This window comes from Suillus plorans (genome assembly GCF_016647745.1).
Source record: "Suillus plorans strain S12 chromosome Unknown HD556scaffold_52, whole genome shotgun sequence".
Taxonomy (NCBI): Eukaryota; Fungi; Basidiomycota; class Agaricomycetes; order Boletales; family Suillaceae; genus Suillus; species Suillus plorans.
The window spans coordinates 268,064-286,322 of record NW_024537436.1 but is presented as its reverse complement, the minus strand read 5'-3'; the positions used below and the strand labels follow the sequence as shown (position 1 = coordinate 286,322).

Sequence of the window (18,259 nt, the reverse complement as noted above, 5' to 3'; positions counted from 1 at the left end):
AATTAACATATCGTCCTATTCCATCACGCTAGCTGGGCAAACTCCCCGTCATTCCGAGGCCCTGCATCCCCTTCCAGCTGAGTGCTGGATGATACTTCAGTCGCAATCGTCCCCTGACCCGTGGTACCCAAGTTGGTTGGAGGGATGGATATCCGACCGTTCTTCGCCAGTTCACTCCTCACACCATCAAGCATACGCTTGAGGTTAACACGTTCATTTACAAGGGCCATCCGGGCGCTTTCAAGACCTTTCCTTTCTTCTTCCAAAACCTCCTCCAACTCCTCGAATTGAGACATTTTAAGCTCGAGTTTTGTAAGCGTGAGTTTGATGAGAGACGAAAGGGTCGAGCGGATATGTACGTCTTCAGCGTCTGCTAGGTTCTGAGCAGCTTTTGCAGAAGACTTGAGAGCAAGCTGAGCGGCGCGCACGGCGTGAGACTGGGGTAATTTGGATTGCAGCTTTGCCAGTTTTGTGGTGTCGGTGGATACGTTTTCTGCCCCCTCTGTATTTGATGAAGTGTTGGTCTCCGGTTCAAAGTTCACCGCCGTAGATGCATAGGGAGCATCCTCGTCCATGGCAGTATCACCTTCTGCACCCTTTTTCTCTCCTTTCTCGTCAAGTGTATTCTCGATGCCTTCCCTTGGGGCACCGTCTGTCAAAGCGTGCATGGCTGTCTTTGCGGCTTCAGCGGCAACCCCTGAACCAACAACACCAGCGAGGAAGGCTACCACGCTCATCACAGGGTTGTCTGCCTGTTCGAAAGGGATCCGCCCAAACCTTAGTGGACCCGTGTCGCCTTCCGAGGCTACGTATGGGTCCTCAATTGGTAGAGCCAGGAATTTCCTGATACACTGCTGAGATGTACGCGTTCCCACATGGTCTTCGATTGCACTCCAGTCATCGTCGAACATCTCGATACCTTCCAGTAACAGGAGCACCTCCTGGTCTGTCCAGTCGTCGTCAGTCCCACCATGGCTTACACCAGGCGGACTAGATGTGAGCTTCACAAAGTCCCCGCTAAACATCGTCGACGGGAATCGCCCATCGAGATAGCACGGACCACACAGCTCGAAATCTTTAACTTTTAACGAGTGATACCGCAATGCGGTGCAGTCCGTCCCACATGTATCGCACTGGTACGACATGTTCCCTTTCGACGACACACCGTTCGCGAGCGCATTCGCCTCGGTAGAAGTTACCGCGCGTGATGCTTTGGATGTCGTCTGGTAGATTGAATTTCGCAGCTCAAGTGACGCCAAACCGGAGCCGCTGTGTTGCTGTAGTGGCTTCTGGGCACCGTTCATTGGATGTGTGATAGTAGGGCGAGTCCCGGGGTGCAATGACTGCATGCCCCGAGGCGTGTCGAGGACCACGCGAAAATGGCCGGTGAAAGGTGGTGCAAGCGCGGCTGGTCGCGCTTCTGGGTCGATCTTCAGAGTACTTAGTCATTAGAAAGTGCTCAGATAACATTTCTGCCCTTCGCACCTGATAGTTGATCAAACCCCACTGCTCCAGGAATGCATGCACGCGCATTATGGCGCACACGTCGCCTGCCAAATTTCTCCGGCATGCGGTGACAGTCAAGTACTCTGTCGGCCGTAGACGATACGTATTAATCATAAAGTCACGGTAATCTTTGTATATGGAGGGCGTTTTGGAACGGTTTCTTGAGTTGAAAAACTCTGGGAGCGCGCGTCGTTCGACAGGGTGAATCTTGGACATGTCGAACCATGCAGAGTAGGACGGAATGATAACATCGTGTGTCTGCGCGGCGAGGTACTTTCTTGCTTGGTCCTCCAGTCGCAAGCGAGTAGCCTCTAGTTGTGCAGGGTCTTCATCATCGTTGTCGTCTCCGGACTCCGCCTCTTCATCAGCTGCTTCCCCCATTGACACGTCTCCAGCATCTTCATCTCCTTCTCCCTCCTTCAGCACCCTAATCACACCCGAGCCATTCTCTGCTGACGTAGGTTCGCCAGTATCAGGTGGAAGGTTGCCAATATCCCCGCCTTGAATTGGGTCAAGTTCGCTGCGCTTTCCCGGAGCGGACTCAGGTTCTACAGGGGAAGCGCCTTGACTTTTCTGAGGAACTGTGAGCTTGATTCGTTTTGCCTCTGACGTTGACGACGGCGAGCCTGTGCGTTTTGGTGAGTCCATCGCGGTCCAGTAGCCGTTCAAATGTATGGTTAGAAAGAAACCAGTGTACCAAACAGTTGCAAATAACTATGGTGGCTAGAAAATTGCACTATCATAGTACTTGAAGCCAATTGAAGAGCAACTTGAACGTCTTCGAGTCTACCAGGTTAACAAGGAAGCCCATAGGCCCACGTTGGGAGCAGTATCTTCACGAGGTATCCAAAATATCTTTTAAGCAATTGTTCTTATGCAGATATTTGGTTCCAGACTGCTTCCTCGTCGTCCGCATATCTTCTGCTAACAGTTATCCAATTGATTTTGCTGTCACCGCAAGCCAGGCGCCTTTGCATGGTATTTTTTATGTCTTGGCAGCCTACCGCTATCGATGATCCTCAACCAGACAAGCATCACACCGTGTAGCACATCGTGACATCCCATTGCACCTGAGGCCTGAGGCTTGAACCTGTAATACTCTTGGAAAAGCTATCACGGTATCAATAGGGGGGAAGCGCTTTCTCCAAAAGAAATATACGCGACTAGCCCATTATTGACCGTCCATCACCGTGACTGTCATCGAAAAGTTGCAGGGCACCCGCCTCGCGTTAGGCACACTTTCTGCAATGCTACCGTATCTCGAGTCACGTTAAGGCGAGAAGAATAGGGGCGACATCTAGGTTATGATGGGAGTGAGGAGCGCGGGATGCGCGAGGAGGCTGAATCTTCCCATGCCCACAAGAGAAGGTCTGACACAATAGACAACAGTGACAGTGGCGACACGGGGCGTGAGGATGTTGGATCCCACTACGTCCACAAGAGATGTCCCAGCTCCCGCGTCGACTTTAAATCCGTTGTCTCTGACTCAACCGACGGAGGCGACACGGGGCGTGAGGACGTTGGATCTCATCGCGTTCACAAGAGAAGCCCCAACTCCCATGACTCTAAGTCCTCCGTATCTCATTCAACCAACTAAAGTGACAGCGGCGACACGGGGCGCGAGGATGTTGGGTCTCATTACGTTCCCAACAGAAGCCCCAACTCCCGCGACTCCAAGTCTACCGTCTCTCATTCAACAGACGAAAGCGACAACAGTGACAGCGACGACACAGGGCGCGAGGACGTTGGATCTCACCGTGTTCACAAGAGAAGTAAGTCATTACAGGCCTGGTGGATCACTATGTATAACACCTGTCACACCAGAGGCTTTTGTTTACCGTCTCAAGGACGAAAAGCGCTACATCTAGGCAATATATCCGAGAGAGGTATTGGTTTTTTTCTTCTTGCATTACTATGAAGTATTGCTGTTTAGCTTTCGAATTGATAGACCCGGGTCATTCATTGGAACGGTATGTAGCAACGAGTTTGTAATTTCAATTTACAGTAATACCTCGCTGGTCTTCAATATCACTTTGATCTCATTGCAGCTCTCAGCCTCACACACGGCCTCTTATCACCCAAGTGTTGTCTCGCCGTGACAGGTAGGTGTCTAGGTCGATTTTTCTTATGAAGAATCGCATGCGCACTACTGCAGTACTGTGCCACCGCGAGTATTTGGCTTTATTTGGACGCGAACTACAGATACGCTCGATTTGAAATTTGAAACCCCTGAGGAACACAAGCGCTTGGTCGAGGTAGGTCTATACTCCAAAGGTTTCTTTCCTCGTCTCATTAGGATTCTACTGTTACCAGTAGTCAACGGCAAAATGACACAGCGCTCCTTTCAATCGCTTCCCACAGAGACGATGTGCAGTATCTTCAAGATCATACTTGAAAGTATGGTCGAAGATGATATGATGGCGACCCCTAAAAACGAGCACCGTATGCTCGCAGGAGGCATGCCGTTCCCTCACACCATGGCTTTGGTGTGCAGACACTGGCGAAACATTGTATTTTCTATGCCGGAGCTGTGGACTCGGATATCTTGGGCACCGTCCATGAACGACCAGTGATTAAGCTCCCAGCTACAGAAGATGGGGAGTTACCCAGTCCATCTTATAATCAAAGATCAATTCCTGGGCAGAATTTTTCCCCCACCCTTTATTTCATTACATCTTCAACGACTCAAGAGCCTCATAATCACTGGGGTCTTCAATGAATACAGCGACTTGGACGCGCTGGCGGGATATGCGCCCCAGCTCGACTGTTTACGATTGACAGATGTTGGATGTTATCGTTATGCCACTCGCTTGGAACCGTGTTCAAAATTGGTGTGTCCCGCCCTTAGGACCCTTCATATCGACAAGAATATAGCTTGTCACCTCAATCTCCAGTGGTTCAAGAATAACATGCAACACATTGAGGTCCTGACCATTTACGGCGGCTCTCCGATCAATATGACGGCATCCATAGCGCTTTGTCAAACCTTGCAGGCAATACCGCGGCAAGTACCTTGCCTCATTCTCGACGACCTGCAGTTTCACACGGTCTCCTGCACCATCACAATCACAATTTGGGCAGAGAAAGTAATCCTGCGCAGATGCATCAACGACACTCTAAATACTACGTTCAATGGTGATTGTCAAACCATCGTTCTCCAGGAATGCGATTCTATCCGTGGACTTGGTCGCCTATCGCTACCCCGCTCAAATTCATTGGAGTTAGATAGGTGCGCTGCCACACGTAGCTTGCGGTGGATACCTAAAACACGCCCGTGGAATGGTGATACTGTTACCATCGCGAACAGCCATTCCTCATGCATCAAGATCATCTTGTATTTCCTCGGTGCACCTTTCGCTCGTCATAACTGTTCCCTGTGGCCCCGTGTCACCATGTTAAAACTAATAGCGAGGGATGGTTTCGTCATGGAGGTACCTTTGATGATACTGAAGGCAATGGTCAGCAGCCGGAGGGAGGCTGTGGGGCAGGAGAATTCATGGAAGGACGTCTGTGAGCTAGACGACGGTGTGCGTCCGCTTAGGGTGCTTCATGTGCATGGGGCACAACCTCTTCCACGCGAAGAGGAAGCGTGGTTCAAGAGTCAGGTGAGGGATTTTGTGTGGGACTAGAAGAAGAGGAGATAAGGGAAAGAGACTATCAAAGCAAGCAGCCAAGAAGCAGTGGGATGATCCATGGAGGCGTACAGACATTAATCGTCCTGATCATATCATCAGGCAGGATTTGGGACATACAACAGCCGATATTTTATTTTTGACATGGGCATACGACTGCTTTCCCCCCTGTTCTCCTCAGGTAGTACGAAAGAACTTCGCACAATAAAGTATAAAAGCAGTACGCTTTCGAAACAACGCTCACTCTTCTTACTTCCAACCATGCAGCCCTCACTTGTTTTCACGATCCTCGTAAGCTTTGTCACTATTGCTGTGGCATACCCCACACCAGAAATGCCACCCAACTGCAGCCCTGACTTCACCCGACTCGCCTTCTAGGCGTGATAATGCTGAACCTAACCATGTCCACCAGAGAGGTAAGTTATTATATACCTGGTGGATCAATCGATCACTCATGTATTTAAACACTTACGACTAACATGCATCTAAGAGATATATTGCTGCCCAAGTTTATTTCTACTATCATTTCTTATCGTTTTTCAGCTGTAAAATAGGCAATGATTCGCAAGGGGTGTTAGAACATCGTCAGTCCCGACTTGTACTAGTACTTGATGTAAACCAGAATTCGTATTTATATTGGCCAGGGTTAGACACAATGAAAATTCCGGGTAGCCACGATGTCTTGTGAAATCTACTTTGGTAAAAAGACGACCACATTCAAACGTTAAACACCCAACCTACATAGTGAGTGAGAAAGAAAAAAACGCAGCATGATAGTACTCGGGACCATCGCAGGAGTAATTTCGAGACTGTCCACCATACATGAGTAAGGAAATTACCGAACAAGAATATGAACTGAACGCGGTCACGTGCGACGCGTTTCATTGACTTAAGTACACTGAGGATCGCCGATGTCACTTCAGCAAGCTTTTGTTTTGCATACGCCAGCCTCATTCAAATGGACCGCTGCCCAGGAAAAGAGTCTGAGCAGAGACTACCCGTTTCAAGATCATGATCCAACAGACCCAGCCCTCTTTGTCCAGCGCACTTACCTTCACTTCCTATGGCTTCCTCATGTACGTCCTTCTCTAACTGTTCTATATATTTACTAACAACACTATAGTCAATAATGCCGCTCTCTCTCTTCATTCCATCTCTTCTCCGCATACGAGGCACTCCTAATCTCGCAGAAGACCAGCCACATCCTCTTCACGCCTTTATCGAGCCTCTCCTTCTTTCTCTTCGCGCAGCCGCGAACAAGTACCATAATGAGCTTCCTCAGATTCTCGCAGACGGAGGCGGTGCATGCGAAGCAGAGGAGAGCATGATGTGGTATGCTTTGGGGTACGAGAAAGTCGATGGCAGCGCAGAGCGTGGCGAACACCTCACCGGAGAAGACAGCGCGATGCTAGAAGAGAAATGGAGGTCAGGTTGGCTCGAGCGCATGGAGCAGCGTGAGTAAGTGCTTTTGTCTTGCTTTTGGGCGCATCATAACGACTTTGTAGAGTTCAGATTCAGATCCTGCTTTATTTCCTCAAGCTCTCTCTTCCTGGACCATGCACTCCATTACCGCCTGTCGAAGTGCCACCCACGAATAATATTTCATTTGTTTCGCCCGTCAAACCCAACCGTTCACGGAAAAAGAAGAAGGAAAAACCAAACTTGATCATCCCGTCTTCGATCGAGCGCCTCGAGTCCTTCATGGACAAACTCTCAATGTGGCAGCTGGTATCACTTATGAATATATCTCGCAGTGAGATTATGAGTCACAACAAGAATGGACGTGACTGGATGCAAAAGTTTTGCGAGGACGTAGTTGGACCACTGTGAGTGACCACCTTGCGTATATATAAATCACAATACTGACCATCTAATCATTACAGGTTCAAATCGAAACTCCCGGAGCAATGTGCCCTCCTCCGTTCCAAACTCTTCCCAAACTCTCCCTTCTCCGACGAACCCCCTTCTCCCGGGCCATCTACAGAGAAATCACTCCATGGGTCTCGTTCTCATCATTCATCGTCGGCTGCAACAGGCTCACAAAGTGGTGTAGCGACAAGGGCCCCTGCTCGTACTCGCTCGCTGTCCGTATCGCTTGCCCAGGAAAAAGAAAAAGAACGTGCAGCAAGCGTAGGCACAACGCAGGACAAGGCACTCCAGCGTGCGCTAACCCGACAGATCAGCATGTCTCGTACATGGAAGGGAAAAGATCGGTCGACAGCTATGGTGTCACAAGCAGATATAAAAATGCCTGCTGCAACCGCTAAGCGTATCATTGGGCGCACCGATTCCCAGTCCCAATCTCGCGCAGCGATCACCCTCGTAACAGCAACGCCTGTGAAGAAACCGCCTCCCCGTGCCAAGTCAAATGCGTCAGCTCGGAGTTCGAGTCCTATACCTATTGCTAGGAGTTCGAGCGTACTTACCACAGGGAGGAGTTCAAGTCCACACCTCACTGGGCGATCTTCGAGTCCTCCGATTGCGCGGAGCTCGAGTCATATGCCGCTTGACACAGATGACAACGAGCTTCCTGGCGCATCTGTCCTTTTACTTGATTTCTCCTCTGACAGCCTGGGCAATGTAATGGAGGAAGACGAGGATGCTGAGGGGGAAACGTGGCTCCCAAACTCTTCGCCTGATGTGTTGCTGCTTGGAAAGAGCGGGTGGGGCATAAGTGCCAAGAAACGTGTTCCGTCGGCTGTTCTGGATTCAAATACCCCTGTTAGAAAGCGGATGAAGTTGGGGAAGTAGGAGCGCTAGTTTGTGCTGCGAGAGGTCAAGTGCGAGGCAGGTAGTATGACTCGTGTCTATCAATTTCTGGGCATATTGCCACCTTTGGACTGCAGCATAGCCGCATCCAACGGATGTACGCATGAACTCTCGTAGTTCTTGTCCGCACAGGAGTCTCGCATACACAACCACTATTTTTCGCCGCTGAGGTCCTAGGTGCAGCACCTTTGACGGCCATGGGACAACTAGGGCGTATCACATGTGTCACCGTACGGGATTGGCTATCTTCCTTTTACACCTACGGAACACTTTACATAGGTGCCAATGTCACTAGGGGTTCGCTGTGCGAACTTATGACCTTGGTTGTCGATCACAGCTCAGACATCACTTCACTGCGTGTTGTCCAAAAATTCCGACGGCTTAGAGATGGCTGAGAATCTGGGGGTACCTAAGGTTTCAGCCACGTCGAAGCCATCAAATATCAGCCAACTTCTACGATGTCGGAAATTTTGACACTTTAAATTACCACTGGTGTCAACAATGGCTCGAACTTAGAGCCACTCTCACCTGCGTACTATCTACGTTTTAGCTATATCCACCTGGACTCAGTTGTACATGGCCTGCAGCTAACGTGTATATATAAGCACGAATAGTCGGCGGCTCAGTGAGTCAAATGCATAAGTCATCTAGGACAACTGGTTAAGTCCCGTTATGGAAGTTTTATTATCCGCACCAACCGCACGCATCTGTTTACCACGCGCTAGCGCTCCAACAACGACCATCCGCCCGACGAGGCCAGTGTGCAGATGAGTTATACAGGTTGTTGCGCGCTATCTTGCATGCCTACCAGCCAACGAACTGTAAGCACGATACTTTCTACTTGTATAGCATGATTATTAGTCTGATTTTGCCGGCCTTGACACACCAGCGGCGTCTGTCCCATGCTCGCTATGCGAGCCATTAAGTCTTTTCAGACCAAAAGAACAACCAGAAACCACCTCAAGAAGCATGGCTATGCTCACAGGCAGCATCTTAACAGCTGTGAACCCCTGCAGTTGGATGTATGCGGTTATATATGAATAAGGCTGTGCCGCACGGTAAGTGTTCAGATCAAGGTGCACGGAGTTTAACTTAACTTACCTTGTCCTTGACGCTCGACAACAGTGATGACTGCTATATTATATTTAAGCCCATACCTGTTCTCACTTATCACGGTTAGCTTACTGAGACTCTAACTACAGAACTCGAGCTCTTCAATCCACACTCAGTCTCAACTACTTGTCACCCCGACCCTTCGTCAGTAATTTGACCTTCCAGTTGTAAGTGTCCGTGATCTCGCTTTGCACAAAAATTTCATCCAACGTTTCGCAGCAACGACCTCGGCAAGGAGGTCACGATCATGCTCGCCTGGAGTCCCAACCTGGACGGCCTCTTTCTGATAGTCTGGAAGTAAGTGCGTCTACTTCTGTTAGGGACTATTCAAAACCTTGCAATTGTTTCAGGGTCAGCAAATTCGGGAAGTCGGGTGGGTGTTCCTATTCTCTTGCTGCCAAGTTGCCGACTTACATATGAGCCCTCTTTCCAGGTCCATACTGGGCTACCGAAACCTACACGGCCCAGTAAGTAATGACAAGATCAATAGTCTTGAAAGTCGCTTATATATTGTATAGGCTTGCCGCTTGCTTGCTCCAGAGCCCAGGTCGAGAGTGGGAAAGTCATCAGTGCTGCGACCTCCGTCAATATCAATGTGAGCAACTCTCATTTACTCTGAAATTGCTAGCACCAACGCAAGCCATAATGCAGAACAGCGAGAAAACAACCTTGACAGAAGCCAACAACCTCTATCATTTCTCTGTAAGTCTGGCTTCCGTTGATTTTTATCTTGACCACCAATGAATACCTCGTATAGCCCCCGCCTCGCCAGTGCGTGCATACGTCTAGTATATAGTCAGGCTGCCAGAGGTGTAGCGAGCAGGTGGCATCAGCATTGTATTTCCTATATATAGCTACCATGTATTCGCGATTTAAATGGAATATTAATGCATATTCACAATATTCACAATATCTAAAATCATTAATCTGTACACCATATGCGGTTTATTATATATATACGTATGGTGTCGTTTTGGACCCATGGTAGCAGCTGGCTCGAACTTGATGGCCAAACGATGTCTTCAAGGTGATTGAAATCCGGAAAATCAACCGTCTGGAAGCCGGTTCCTACCATAGGTCCAGAAACGGCTAAAACTTGACCCTGGGGTCACATTCCAGCCAGGTATCTACCGTCGGAAATTTTTGACAACACGCAGTGCTTCTACATTAAGAATGAAGGCTATTTACTATCTATCGTGTCCGACCTATTATGAATCTACAAATCGCATTTGAAAAATGTCCTGTTTGATGCTCCCTAGAACAAAAGTAGGTATAAACCAAGAATATCAATCAACGGGAGGGAGAGGGAAATTCTGTTGAGGAATGCTATTGTATATCGGACAGAGCTGCTTTGGAGCATCTAACGCCGATCGTCAGACCTGGTCTATTTCATAGTGCTCGGTGCTTACTATTGAAAGGCTGCAAAGCTGCCACATCTTCGAGAGCCTCTGCGAATACTATAGCTAGTCCGCTACGGACCCAATGATTAATTCGAGTCTAGGCTCAGTGAAAGAAGTAACTCACGCGGATAGATGCCAATCGATATGGCTTCACAAGACAAAAAGTCATTGCCAGCTAAACAGACATAGGTACAACACTTACCAATGTAACAGCCAAGGCCCAGGGTTGTATGTGATGAAGCGGATAGTCACACGATCACCGGTGTTGCCAGTGGTCACTGTATCACGCATGACGGGATTGACATAGTTATAAGCGCTACTTCCAGCACTCCTGATAACAGCGAAACTGTGCTACAAACCAAATTATTATTAGTTCATCGAGTGTATGTAGATGACATGCCAAGACGTGGGTCAAAAATTAAGCAAACACTGACGATCTGGTGAACCCGTCTGGGGATACAATGCCATTGGAGACGACGAGGTCAGAAACTGGGCCAATAATCGCGGCACGACCCTGGAGGCTTGCCAGAAAGCATAGGAATACATAGAGTTGGAACATGACTCAATGCTCGAGTCAATAGTAGGAGGACGATGAGCGAAATACATTGCATCCTCCAGCTTAAGTAGTGCTCCTGGTATTGCCCTCTATATCACAGAGTTGGTCTACATATCTCGTGGATCGAAATAATCGACTACGAGGCAGTAATTCCCTGTACTGGTACGCCCAAGTAGATTCCCACCTATAGGTCTCCACCGATCAACTCGAATGCATTACGGACTTGTAGAATGGAAATTTTGATTACCTGTCAAAGGCACTCTCCATCAGCGATACGAGCTCTTCGAAGCTGGGTACCATCCAAAAGGGACTTGTCGGTTGACCGGAGTGCCTGAATGCGCTTTCATGTCTTCCGCATGTTTTGTGGATGTCATTGGCCGGGGGCATTGCAACGGATCACCTGAATAACCACTGATGGTTCAAGAGGTAACTAGGCTGTCATGTCAGTTACAGCTACCGCCTTCAGACCTATGTTTGGCATGCAGGACACAATGGAGCACTTTGAAGAATGCAATAAGATCCAATCACTAGCCAAGCGATACCAATAGAACATTTATATCAAGGCTCGGCAGAGTTGTCAAGATACCCACTACCACAGATCTTCAAGACTTGGCCTCAGGCACTGTAGCGATGAATTTGACAGTTGCCGAGTTCAAGACTGGTATGGAGATGAATCTGTTTATAAGCAGAAGATCTTTGGTGCCGCAGCCACGTTGCATAGTAGTTGTCCAGTAAGTAATGGCAGATTTGAATGGGCTCTGTAAGTAAAAGGCTGGCTTACAGCAATTTTCAAGAGCGTGAGTAGCTGTTGCCCCCCGCGCCAGATCACCTGTTACTGTGTAGAATGAACACCCGACAAACTGATGAGTCAAATCTAATTATACCTCCGCATCTAAAAAAACATACTGCAATCCAACAGTATGTTATTGTTGTAATTTGATTCGTTGGACCGCATTGTGGCGACGTCTTGGAGCTATCAAGTGCCTGTATAGGCACATGAACATTATCCGTCCAAGGTTATTGAATCATGGTGGCCGCTGAGCTCAGGTGATAGATTTGCGACCTTCTGGACCGCTATCAGGTGTTGCTGTGATTCCGCAGGTGCAGTTAATAATATCTTGCAAGCTATCTTGCAAAGGGTGGCTGGCCTCTGAGCGGACATGATGTAGGGTGAACACTATAGGCAAATAGTTGAGAGCAGATAACAGGAAAGTACCAGAAAGGAATCGGCACCATCGATATGTGTGAACTGGAGTTAGCCGAGTCCATGGCATACGATGAGTTAGCTGTGTACTGGATTGTTGAGGACGCGTTTGGTTCATTAAAGGTACATTGTATGTTGGACAAATAGTGAGGCATTCTCTGTAATCTTATTCGTCGTTATCTCACCGATTCTGAATGCACCTGTTGAATACTAGAAAGTTAGAAACATCCGTGGCATGGCTAAAAGTGCATATCAGTACACACCTATTCACATCCCCTACAGTCGAACAAGTCCCCATCGATGAATACACCTCCTCTCCATCCGACATCACCCTCCTCACATGGGGCATCCTAATGTACCATCCATCTTCTTGACTCCCCACCAGCCACTCATCCCTCCCTATGCAGCGCCAGCATCAAACTAATCGATCCCCGGACGATATCACCATTGGTCATACTAGTAGAACCTGTTGTAAAGAGCGTGTGTAGAATGCAGAAGCTCTTGGTCGTGCATCAGGCAGGAAGAATGGGTGATGCTAGGGGAGAAATTGCCCCGGTGGTTGTTTGTAACAGTTTGTTGGGCTTGGAGGAGAATCACTGAGTTGGAGTGAGTGTTTCTCTTTCTTCGCCTCTTCTTTTGTTCTGTTCTGCTTTCTTGCTTGTCAGAACGAGATCTGATGATGTTGATTCACGCAGGGTCCCATGTTGCAGTCAACATGCCAGATGCTGTTGGGATTTCGGATGAGATGATAGGGACGCCAGTAATTGATGTAAGTACCATGACTGTTGGACGACAAGAACCTCCTTTGCCTCACTTCATTATTGCTAGAAGTACACAGAAGCACTTGTGTTTCGCTGTACCCAAGTCATCTTCAGTCGTATTGCCTCCAGCGATTGTCTTTCTTTCCCGTATGCAACTAGACTCATGACCAGTCCGTCTATGAGGCAAGCCATCGATAGATGGACTGGTAAATCTGGGTTTAAATTTGGATAGTGCGCGCTTTGGAGTCGTCACATGATCTTTAGCCAATCAAATAATGATACTTTTGAAAAACAAATTGACACAACAAATGAAATGACAAAATAATCAATTCTTGATTTTGATGCATCGGCGCAGCTGCACTTATGTATCTGCTCTACAACTTCAATGGATACGAGTACCATCATCCGTGCTGTGCGAGAAGCATCCTTGCAGGGACTATACTCCTTTGCTCGTTCACTGATACAAGAACGACTCCCAAATGAATACATCGAAGCTCTTGGTGACAAGGATAGGATGGACGCACTACGTGCTTGCCTGCTCGTTTATGTTCTTACAGCAACAACAATAGTTCCACGACAATTCCAACTTGAGGCCATTCTCACAACACTAAATGGCCGCGACAGTGGGATTACAGCTGGTACAGGCTGTGGGAAGACCCTCTGTCTCATTATTCCTATTCTACTTCATCCAGACACTATTAGCATGACAATTTAACCCCTTAAACGTCTCCAGAACATGCAGGTGAGACTTAATTCAATGATAGTCAACTACTGCATGCGAGAATGAGCTTGTGGCAGGTGAACGAATGCTTGAAATACAGCATTCCAACGATATCAATTAACGAGGATACCCCAAATGATGCATTGCTCTGGCAGGTGAAGTTCAATTGATATGCTATTAGACTCCATGTACAAGGAATCTAAACTCACATACTTTGGTGACCGACAGTCAATTCGTGATGGCCGCTTCAACCACTTGATTGTTTTGCCGGAGCAATTGTTTATGTTTAATGGTCATCTGCCACGTCTTGCACAACTCATACGCAAAGACTCCATTTTCATCAAAAGAATCAAGCGTGTTCATATTGATGAAGCCCATAATATTTATACAGCGGGACTTCCGCATCATGGCGAGGAGGCTTTTCGACCATCATTCAGCAAATTGGGGGAGCTTCGTGTGCTACTTGCCAAGGACACCATATATCAGGCTCTTTCAGCGACATTACCACCTCATATTCTCTCTGTCATCAAATGGGAACTCTCGGTCCCATCCAACCATCTCTCATTGACCCTTTCAACTAATCGACCCAATATAGTGTATGCCATTACTCCTCTGATCGGTGGTACTCGTAACTTTCACAATTTCGACTGTCTCATCCCACCCAACTACACGACACCCATGATCATACCAAAAACCTTAATTTTCCACGACAACAAACAGGAAGCAGTGGACGCTGCAGCCTACAACAACTCACATCTGCCGAAAGCATTGCAGAATCGGGGTGTCGTGAAATACTATCACAGTGACATGTCTGCAGAATACCTTCAACAAACTTACGAGGACTTCGCCTCAGATAGTGGAAGCTGTCGGATTCTGCATGCAACAGCAGGCACATCAACTGTCATATCCCGTATTCCGGACTTACATCCGACAATATTCCCACGCCTCATCCGGACCTTCGGACACCCTATCCATGTCTCCAGTCCTCTATCCATCCGGATCCCTGCACATATATCCACGCGTCTCATCCGGACGTCCGGTCTGGTCCGATCCGATCCGATCCGATCCGATCCGATCCGATCCGATCCGATATACGATAAGCTTCCTAATTCATTTCTGTGCATATAACGTTAACACAGCCTATTCCTCTATTCGGTATTCCTTGTCCTTGTTATCTCGGTTATACTTACTACCGGTATGCTTACTGATCCATTAACCTATGCTTCATTTCCGACTCGTGCTTGATAACTTTGCTTATGCTTTATACATAGCCTCGGACGCTTGCTTACTGATCTTTCCGTTATTTCCTTAGTATATAAACTCTTGTATATGTCCTGTAGTTCCTCAGTCTGAATATCATATTAGTCCTCGCACTAGATCTCACTCTAAGTCCTCATATCAGTTCTAGTCTATCGACTTAGTCAATATCCATCTCGGGCCTAGGGAGAAATTCCCTAGGCCAGAGCTCCGCTTATCCGCTTATCCGCTCATCCGATCCTCCGAAGTTTCCGGACGTTCGTCCGAAACTTTCCCGCGGTCCTCCGGACCTATTCTGCTTCGGACTTTGTCCTTGCAGCCTTTCCTCTGTTTGCTTCTACTTAGGACTTGTCCTAAGTAGCCATTACACGTATCCATATCAGGACGAAACCTCATTGTAATTTCCGGAAGTTCCTCCGGAACTTTCCCGCACTCGTCCGGAAAGTCCTTCCGAACTTTCCCGCGCTTCGGGCGTCCTTCGGATGTCCTTGGACTTTCTTCGGACATCATTCTGAAATTAAGGGCACATACTTGGGTAAGGGGCGCAGCGCACGAGCTGAAGCCAAGCCCCTCAGAATCAGTCCTACCCTTTGTGCACGGTCTTAACACATCAACAGTAAGAACACATAGTACTAATCTGCTGAATCATGACGCTTGATGTCCACTTTCAAGGGCCTCGATATCCGTTGCGTATTTGTCGTCATTCAATATGGAATTCCTCACAACATGTCTGAAGCAGGACAACGTGGAGGTTGAGCTGCTCGAGATGATGAGATCTGTGGACTCTTTTTGATGATGGTCGAACCGTGGGCACTTGAACTCGAGCTGACTGATGAACACAATGATATCAATGATCCTGACAAGCCTTTCGCTGGAGTTACAAACAAAAAATCATCAAAACAAGATCGCACCAGCTGTGCAGCACTCCGCTACATTCAATCAAAGACGTGCCTTAGGGAGTTTTATGCAAAATACCTGCACGATGAGACTCCCTCTGGTGATCTTAGACAACTGTATCATAATGATGCGACTGACATTTTTCCATTAGCTCTCCACTACATATCCACATTCTGTTGCGATCGGCACGGCCCAGATCACAACTTTAACCTTTCCCATTTCTTTCTCGGTCCAATCTACACTGGAGAGATTGCAGCGACTAGCCAGCCAACAAAACGCCGTCGAAACCAGCTACGGGACAGGAGCGAGCGTGACCTTCTATATGAAAAGTTGTTCAACTGGTGTACACGAGAACATGCATCACACCCACTTCAATCCGTGCAGCCAATCACATGGCTTTGTAACGACAACAGCTTAGAGCTTCTCAGTAAAACTCATCCAAGCAATCTCAAGTCAGTGAGCGACGTGGTGAACATTCTTTGTGAGACGGAGGAGTGGGGAGAAGGCTATGGTCAAAAGATCTTCGGAGTGATCACTGAGTTTGCGAGGGAGAGACAGTTGACTCAGGAAGACAGACAAGTAGTGAAAAAACCTCGTATTAGCAGACCTAATGATGAGAAGACATAGAATACAACTACTCGTCATCCACACTGCCATTCAGGTCAAATGATGGCCTTGGAATCTCATCTTCTTCTTGCTTGAAACGCTCCCCTGCCAACATGTTGTGAACTTTTCGGTTGAATGTGGCTAATGTCAATGCTTTCATCTTCTTCTCGCCTGTGATCAGAGTATCAGTGACTGGTCGCACCACATCATTGTCTGTTCGTTCAGAGTTGAATTGGTGAAGCATGAGCTCATTTATCTTGTTTGCAACCTTCCAAACTGATGCTGAACTATCTGGGGATGCGTGGGTGAGACCACTATAAGCGATCCCCAGTGCACGTCTGACTTGTTTTTTGACGTCTTGAAGAAGGCTGACAGTTGCAGAGATGTCTCCAAGACGATCCCATGTAGAATAAATCCCCTTTGCTGCGAAAAATTGCTTTATTATGATCAGAACTAATACGAGCAGCAGAGATAATTGAAGCTTAAATGATACCTTCAGAAACTTGATAAGATGCTCGATATTCAGGTCAATAGGCATGCTATGGCCTTCAAGACCACTGAAGTTGACGAGTGCATTATCATGCATGATATCCCTGTAAATTCATTAGCGAAATGGTGCATGTATGATCATAACTGAAGTACTAGTATGAATACAGCACGTACGCAAATTCCGGTGTCCAAACCTTTTTCAAGTTGAAGAGAAAGTGCAGGATTTCGCTGCAATAATTGTTCGAGCCTGCACCATGGAATATCATTGCTAAGGAGCCCAGAATATCCTCAATTCGACCCCAATCTCCATCCGATATTGCTGTGACAAGCTCGAGCACATATAGCAGGTCTCATGTCAATAGACAAAGGTTTTGGTGAGCAGTATTGTCAGGTTCAGGTTCCACGGACAGGAAAGTTGAGTGTTTCTTTTTTGAAGGCTCATAAGTTGGAGATGCATGATTCAACAAGATTGTGTCGGCAATGTTCAGCAGGTCATCTGTAGTCGGCTTTGATGATGCGAAAGCAGCAAAGGAGGCAAAACCGCATTCAACCTTCCAACAATTGAGAATGATGCCGCGTATAATTTGCAGTAGGGTGGATAATAGAGTATGATAGTCGGAATGCTCGCAGCCGAATCGAGTGTGGTCAAGAAGAGAAAAAAAGTAAGAAAGACTGCCGACTTGATGTATGGATCCACGATGAACATGCAGAAGAGCCCAGACGAGGTTTAAACAGAGGTGGAAAAGGCCGAATCCAAGTTGAATAAACTGAAGTTGCGTGAAAGGATTGATATCGTGAGTCCAAAGAGTTTTTGCACCACGGATGCAGGCATTGGTCGACTGATCATTAAAACTTGGAATGGCACGTTCCGAAAGCTCTCCATGGGTCATCTTCAATTGATTGATGTAGACATCATTGATAACAGCAATATTCCCGGAGACCGAGCTTTCGTCTATTGTCGATGTGCGAAGGGGGTACTGCTTGGTGCGATACCCTGCAGGAATCTTTTGGCGTTCATGGTGTTGCAATGTTGTGAAATCCTTGAAAGACGAACAAAATTGAAGCAAGATATTGACAATGTGCACACAAAGTTGTTTGTGAAATGACACCATCTGACTTTGAGTTGGACGAACATCAGCATTGAATGTTAAGTCAGAAGCTGTTTGTGCTCGCTGACGGATGGGAGCAAGTCGCATGTGTTCGGGATTCCCATTTCAAACCTTGTAAAGGACAGCAAAGGTTCCTGATTGTACCTTGGCTGGTGCAGATATACGTTGTTCAACAAAGATCGATGTGCTGATGTTGATGTTATCGTAGCACATCACATGTGGTCCCTTTGCGATCTGTT

At 47.5% G+C, this 18,259-nt stretch overlaps 8 protein-coding genes across 8 annotated transcripts; 4 read left to right on the top strand and 4 right to left on the bottom strand.

Annotated features, from left to right (window-relative positions):
* Nucleotides 1–23: 23 nt before the first annotated feature.
* HD556DRAFT_1242739 (SWIRM domain-containing protein) lies at nucleotides 24–1,887 on the bottom strand (the record flags this gene model as incomplete). Its single annotated transcript, XM_041298310.1, has 2 exons — nucleotides 24–1,430; nucleotides 1,486–1,887. The coding sequence occupies 2 exons, from the start codon at nucleotides 1,885–1,887 to the stop codon at nucleotides 24–26; spliced, it is 1,809 nt and encodes a 602-aa protein (XP_041157221.1).
* Nucleotides 1,888–3,590: 1,703 nt separating this feature from the next.
* On the top strand, nucleotides 3,591–5,301 carry HD556DRAFT_1393742 (uncharacterized protein). Its single transcript, XM_041303619.1, has 3 exons — nucleotides 3,591–3,761; nucleotides 3,820–4,060; nucleotides 4,085–5,301. Exons 2-3 carry the CDS (start codon nucleotides 3,834–3,836, stop codon nucleotides 5,133–5,135), a joined length of 1,278 nt encoding a protein of 425 aa, XP_041157220.1. The 5' UTR covers nucleotides 3,591–3,761; nucleotides 3,820–3,833; the 3' UTR covers nucleotides 5,136–5,301.
* A 731-nt stretch (nucleotides 5,302–6,032) lies between these two features.
* Nucleotides 6,033–8,297, top strand: HD556DRAFT_1393737 (uncharacterized protein). The gene is made up of 4 exons (XM_041303618.1): nucleotides 6,033–6,214; nucleotides 6,262–6,596; nucleotides 6,644–6,964; nucleotides 7,022–8,297. The coding sequence occupies exons 1-4, from the start codon at nucleotides 6,050–6,052 to the stop codon at nucleotides 7,887–7,889; spliced, it is 1,689 nt and encodes a 562-aa protein (XP_041157219.1). The 5' UTR covers nucleotides 6,033–6,049; the 3' UTR covers nucleotides 7,890–8,297.
* Nucleotides 8,298–9,137: 840 nt separating this feature from the next.
* On the top strand, nucleotides 9,138–9,694 carry HD556DRAFT_1393729 (uncharacterized protein; the record flags this gene model as incomplete). Its single annotated transcript, XM_041303617.1, has 5 exons — nucleotides 9,138–9,187; nucleotides 9,240–9,317; nucleotides 9,371–9,393; nucleotides 9,454–9,615; nucleotides 9,672–9,694. Coding segments are annotated over 4 exons (189 nt in total), but the record flags the coding sequence as incomplete, so codon positions are not given.
* Nucleotides 9,695–10,409: 715 nt separating this feature from the next.
* HD556DRAFT_1242646 (multicopper oxidase-domain-containing protein) lies at nucleotides 10,410–10,771 on the bottom strand (the record flags this gene model as incomplete). Its single annotated transcript, XM_041298296.1, has 3 exons — nucleotides 10,410–10,491; nucleotides 10,545–10,568; nucleotides 10,623–10,771. Coding segments are annotated over 3 exons (255 nt in total), but the record flags the coding sequence as incomplete, so codon positions are not given.
* Nucleotides 10,772–13,326: 2,555 nt separating this feature from the next.
* On the top strand, nucleotides 13,327–14,790 carry HD556DRAFT_1446377 (uncharacterized protein; the record flags this gene model as incomplete). The annotated part of the gene is made up of 2 exons (XM_041307080.1): nucleotides 13,327–13,579; nucleotides 13,844–14,790. 2 exons carry the CDS (start codon nucleotides 13,327–13,329, stop codon nucleotides 14,788–14,790), a joined length of 1,200 nt encoding a protein of 399 aa, XP_041157216.1.
* Nucleotides 14,791–16,450: 1,660 nt separating this feature from the next.
* HD556DRAFT_1242653 (uncharacterized protein) lies at nucleotides 16,451–17,017 on the bottom strand (the record flags this gene model as incomplete). Its single annotated transcript, XM_041298298.1, has 2 exons — nucleotides 16,451–16,858; nucleotides 16,916–17,017. Coding segments are annotated over 2 exons (510 nt in total), but the record flags the coding sequence as incomplete, so codon positions are not given.
* A 67-nt stretch (nucleotides 17,018–17,084) lies between these two features.
* HD556DRAFT_1203983 (uncharacterized protein) lies at nucleotides 17,085–17,261 on the bottom strand (the record flags this gene model as incomplete). Its single annotated transcript, XM_041296429.1, has 1 exon — nucleotides 17,085–17,261. A coding segment is annotated over one exon (177 nt), but the record flags the coding sequence as incomplete, so codon positions are not given.
* Nucleotides 17,262–18,259: the final 998 nt, after the last annotated feature.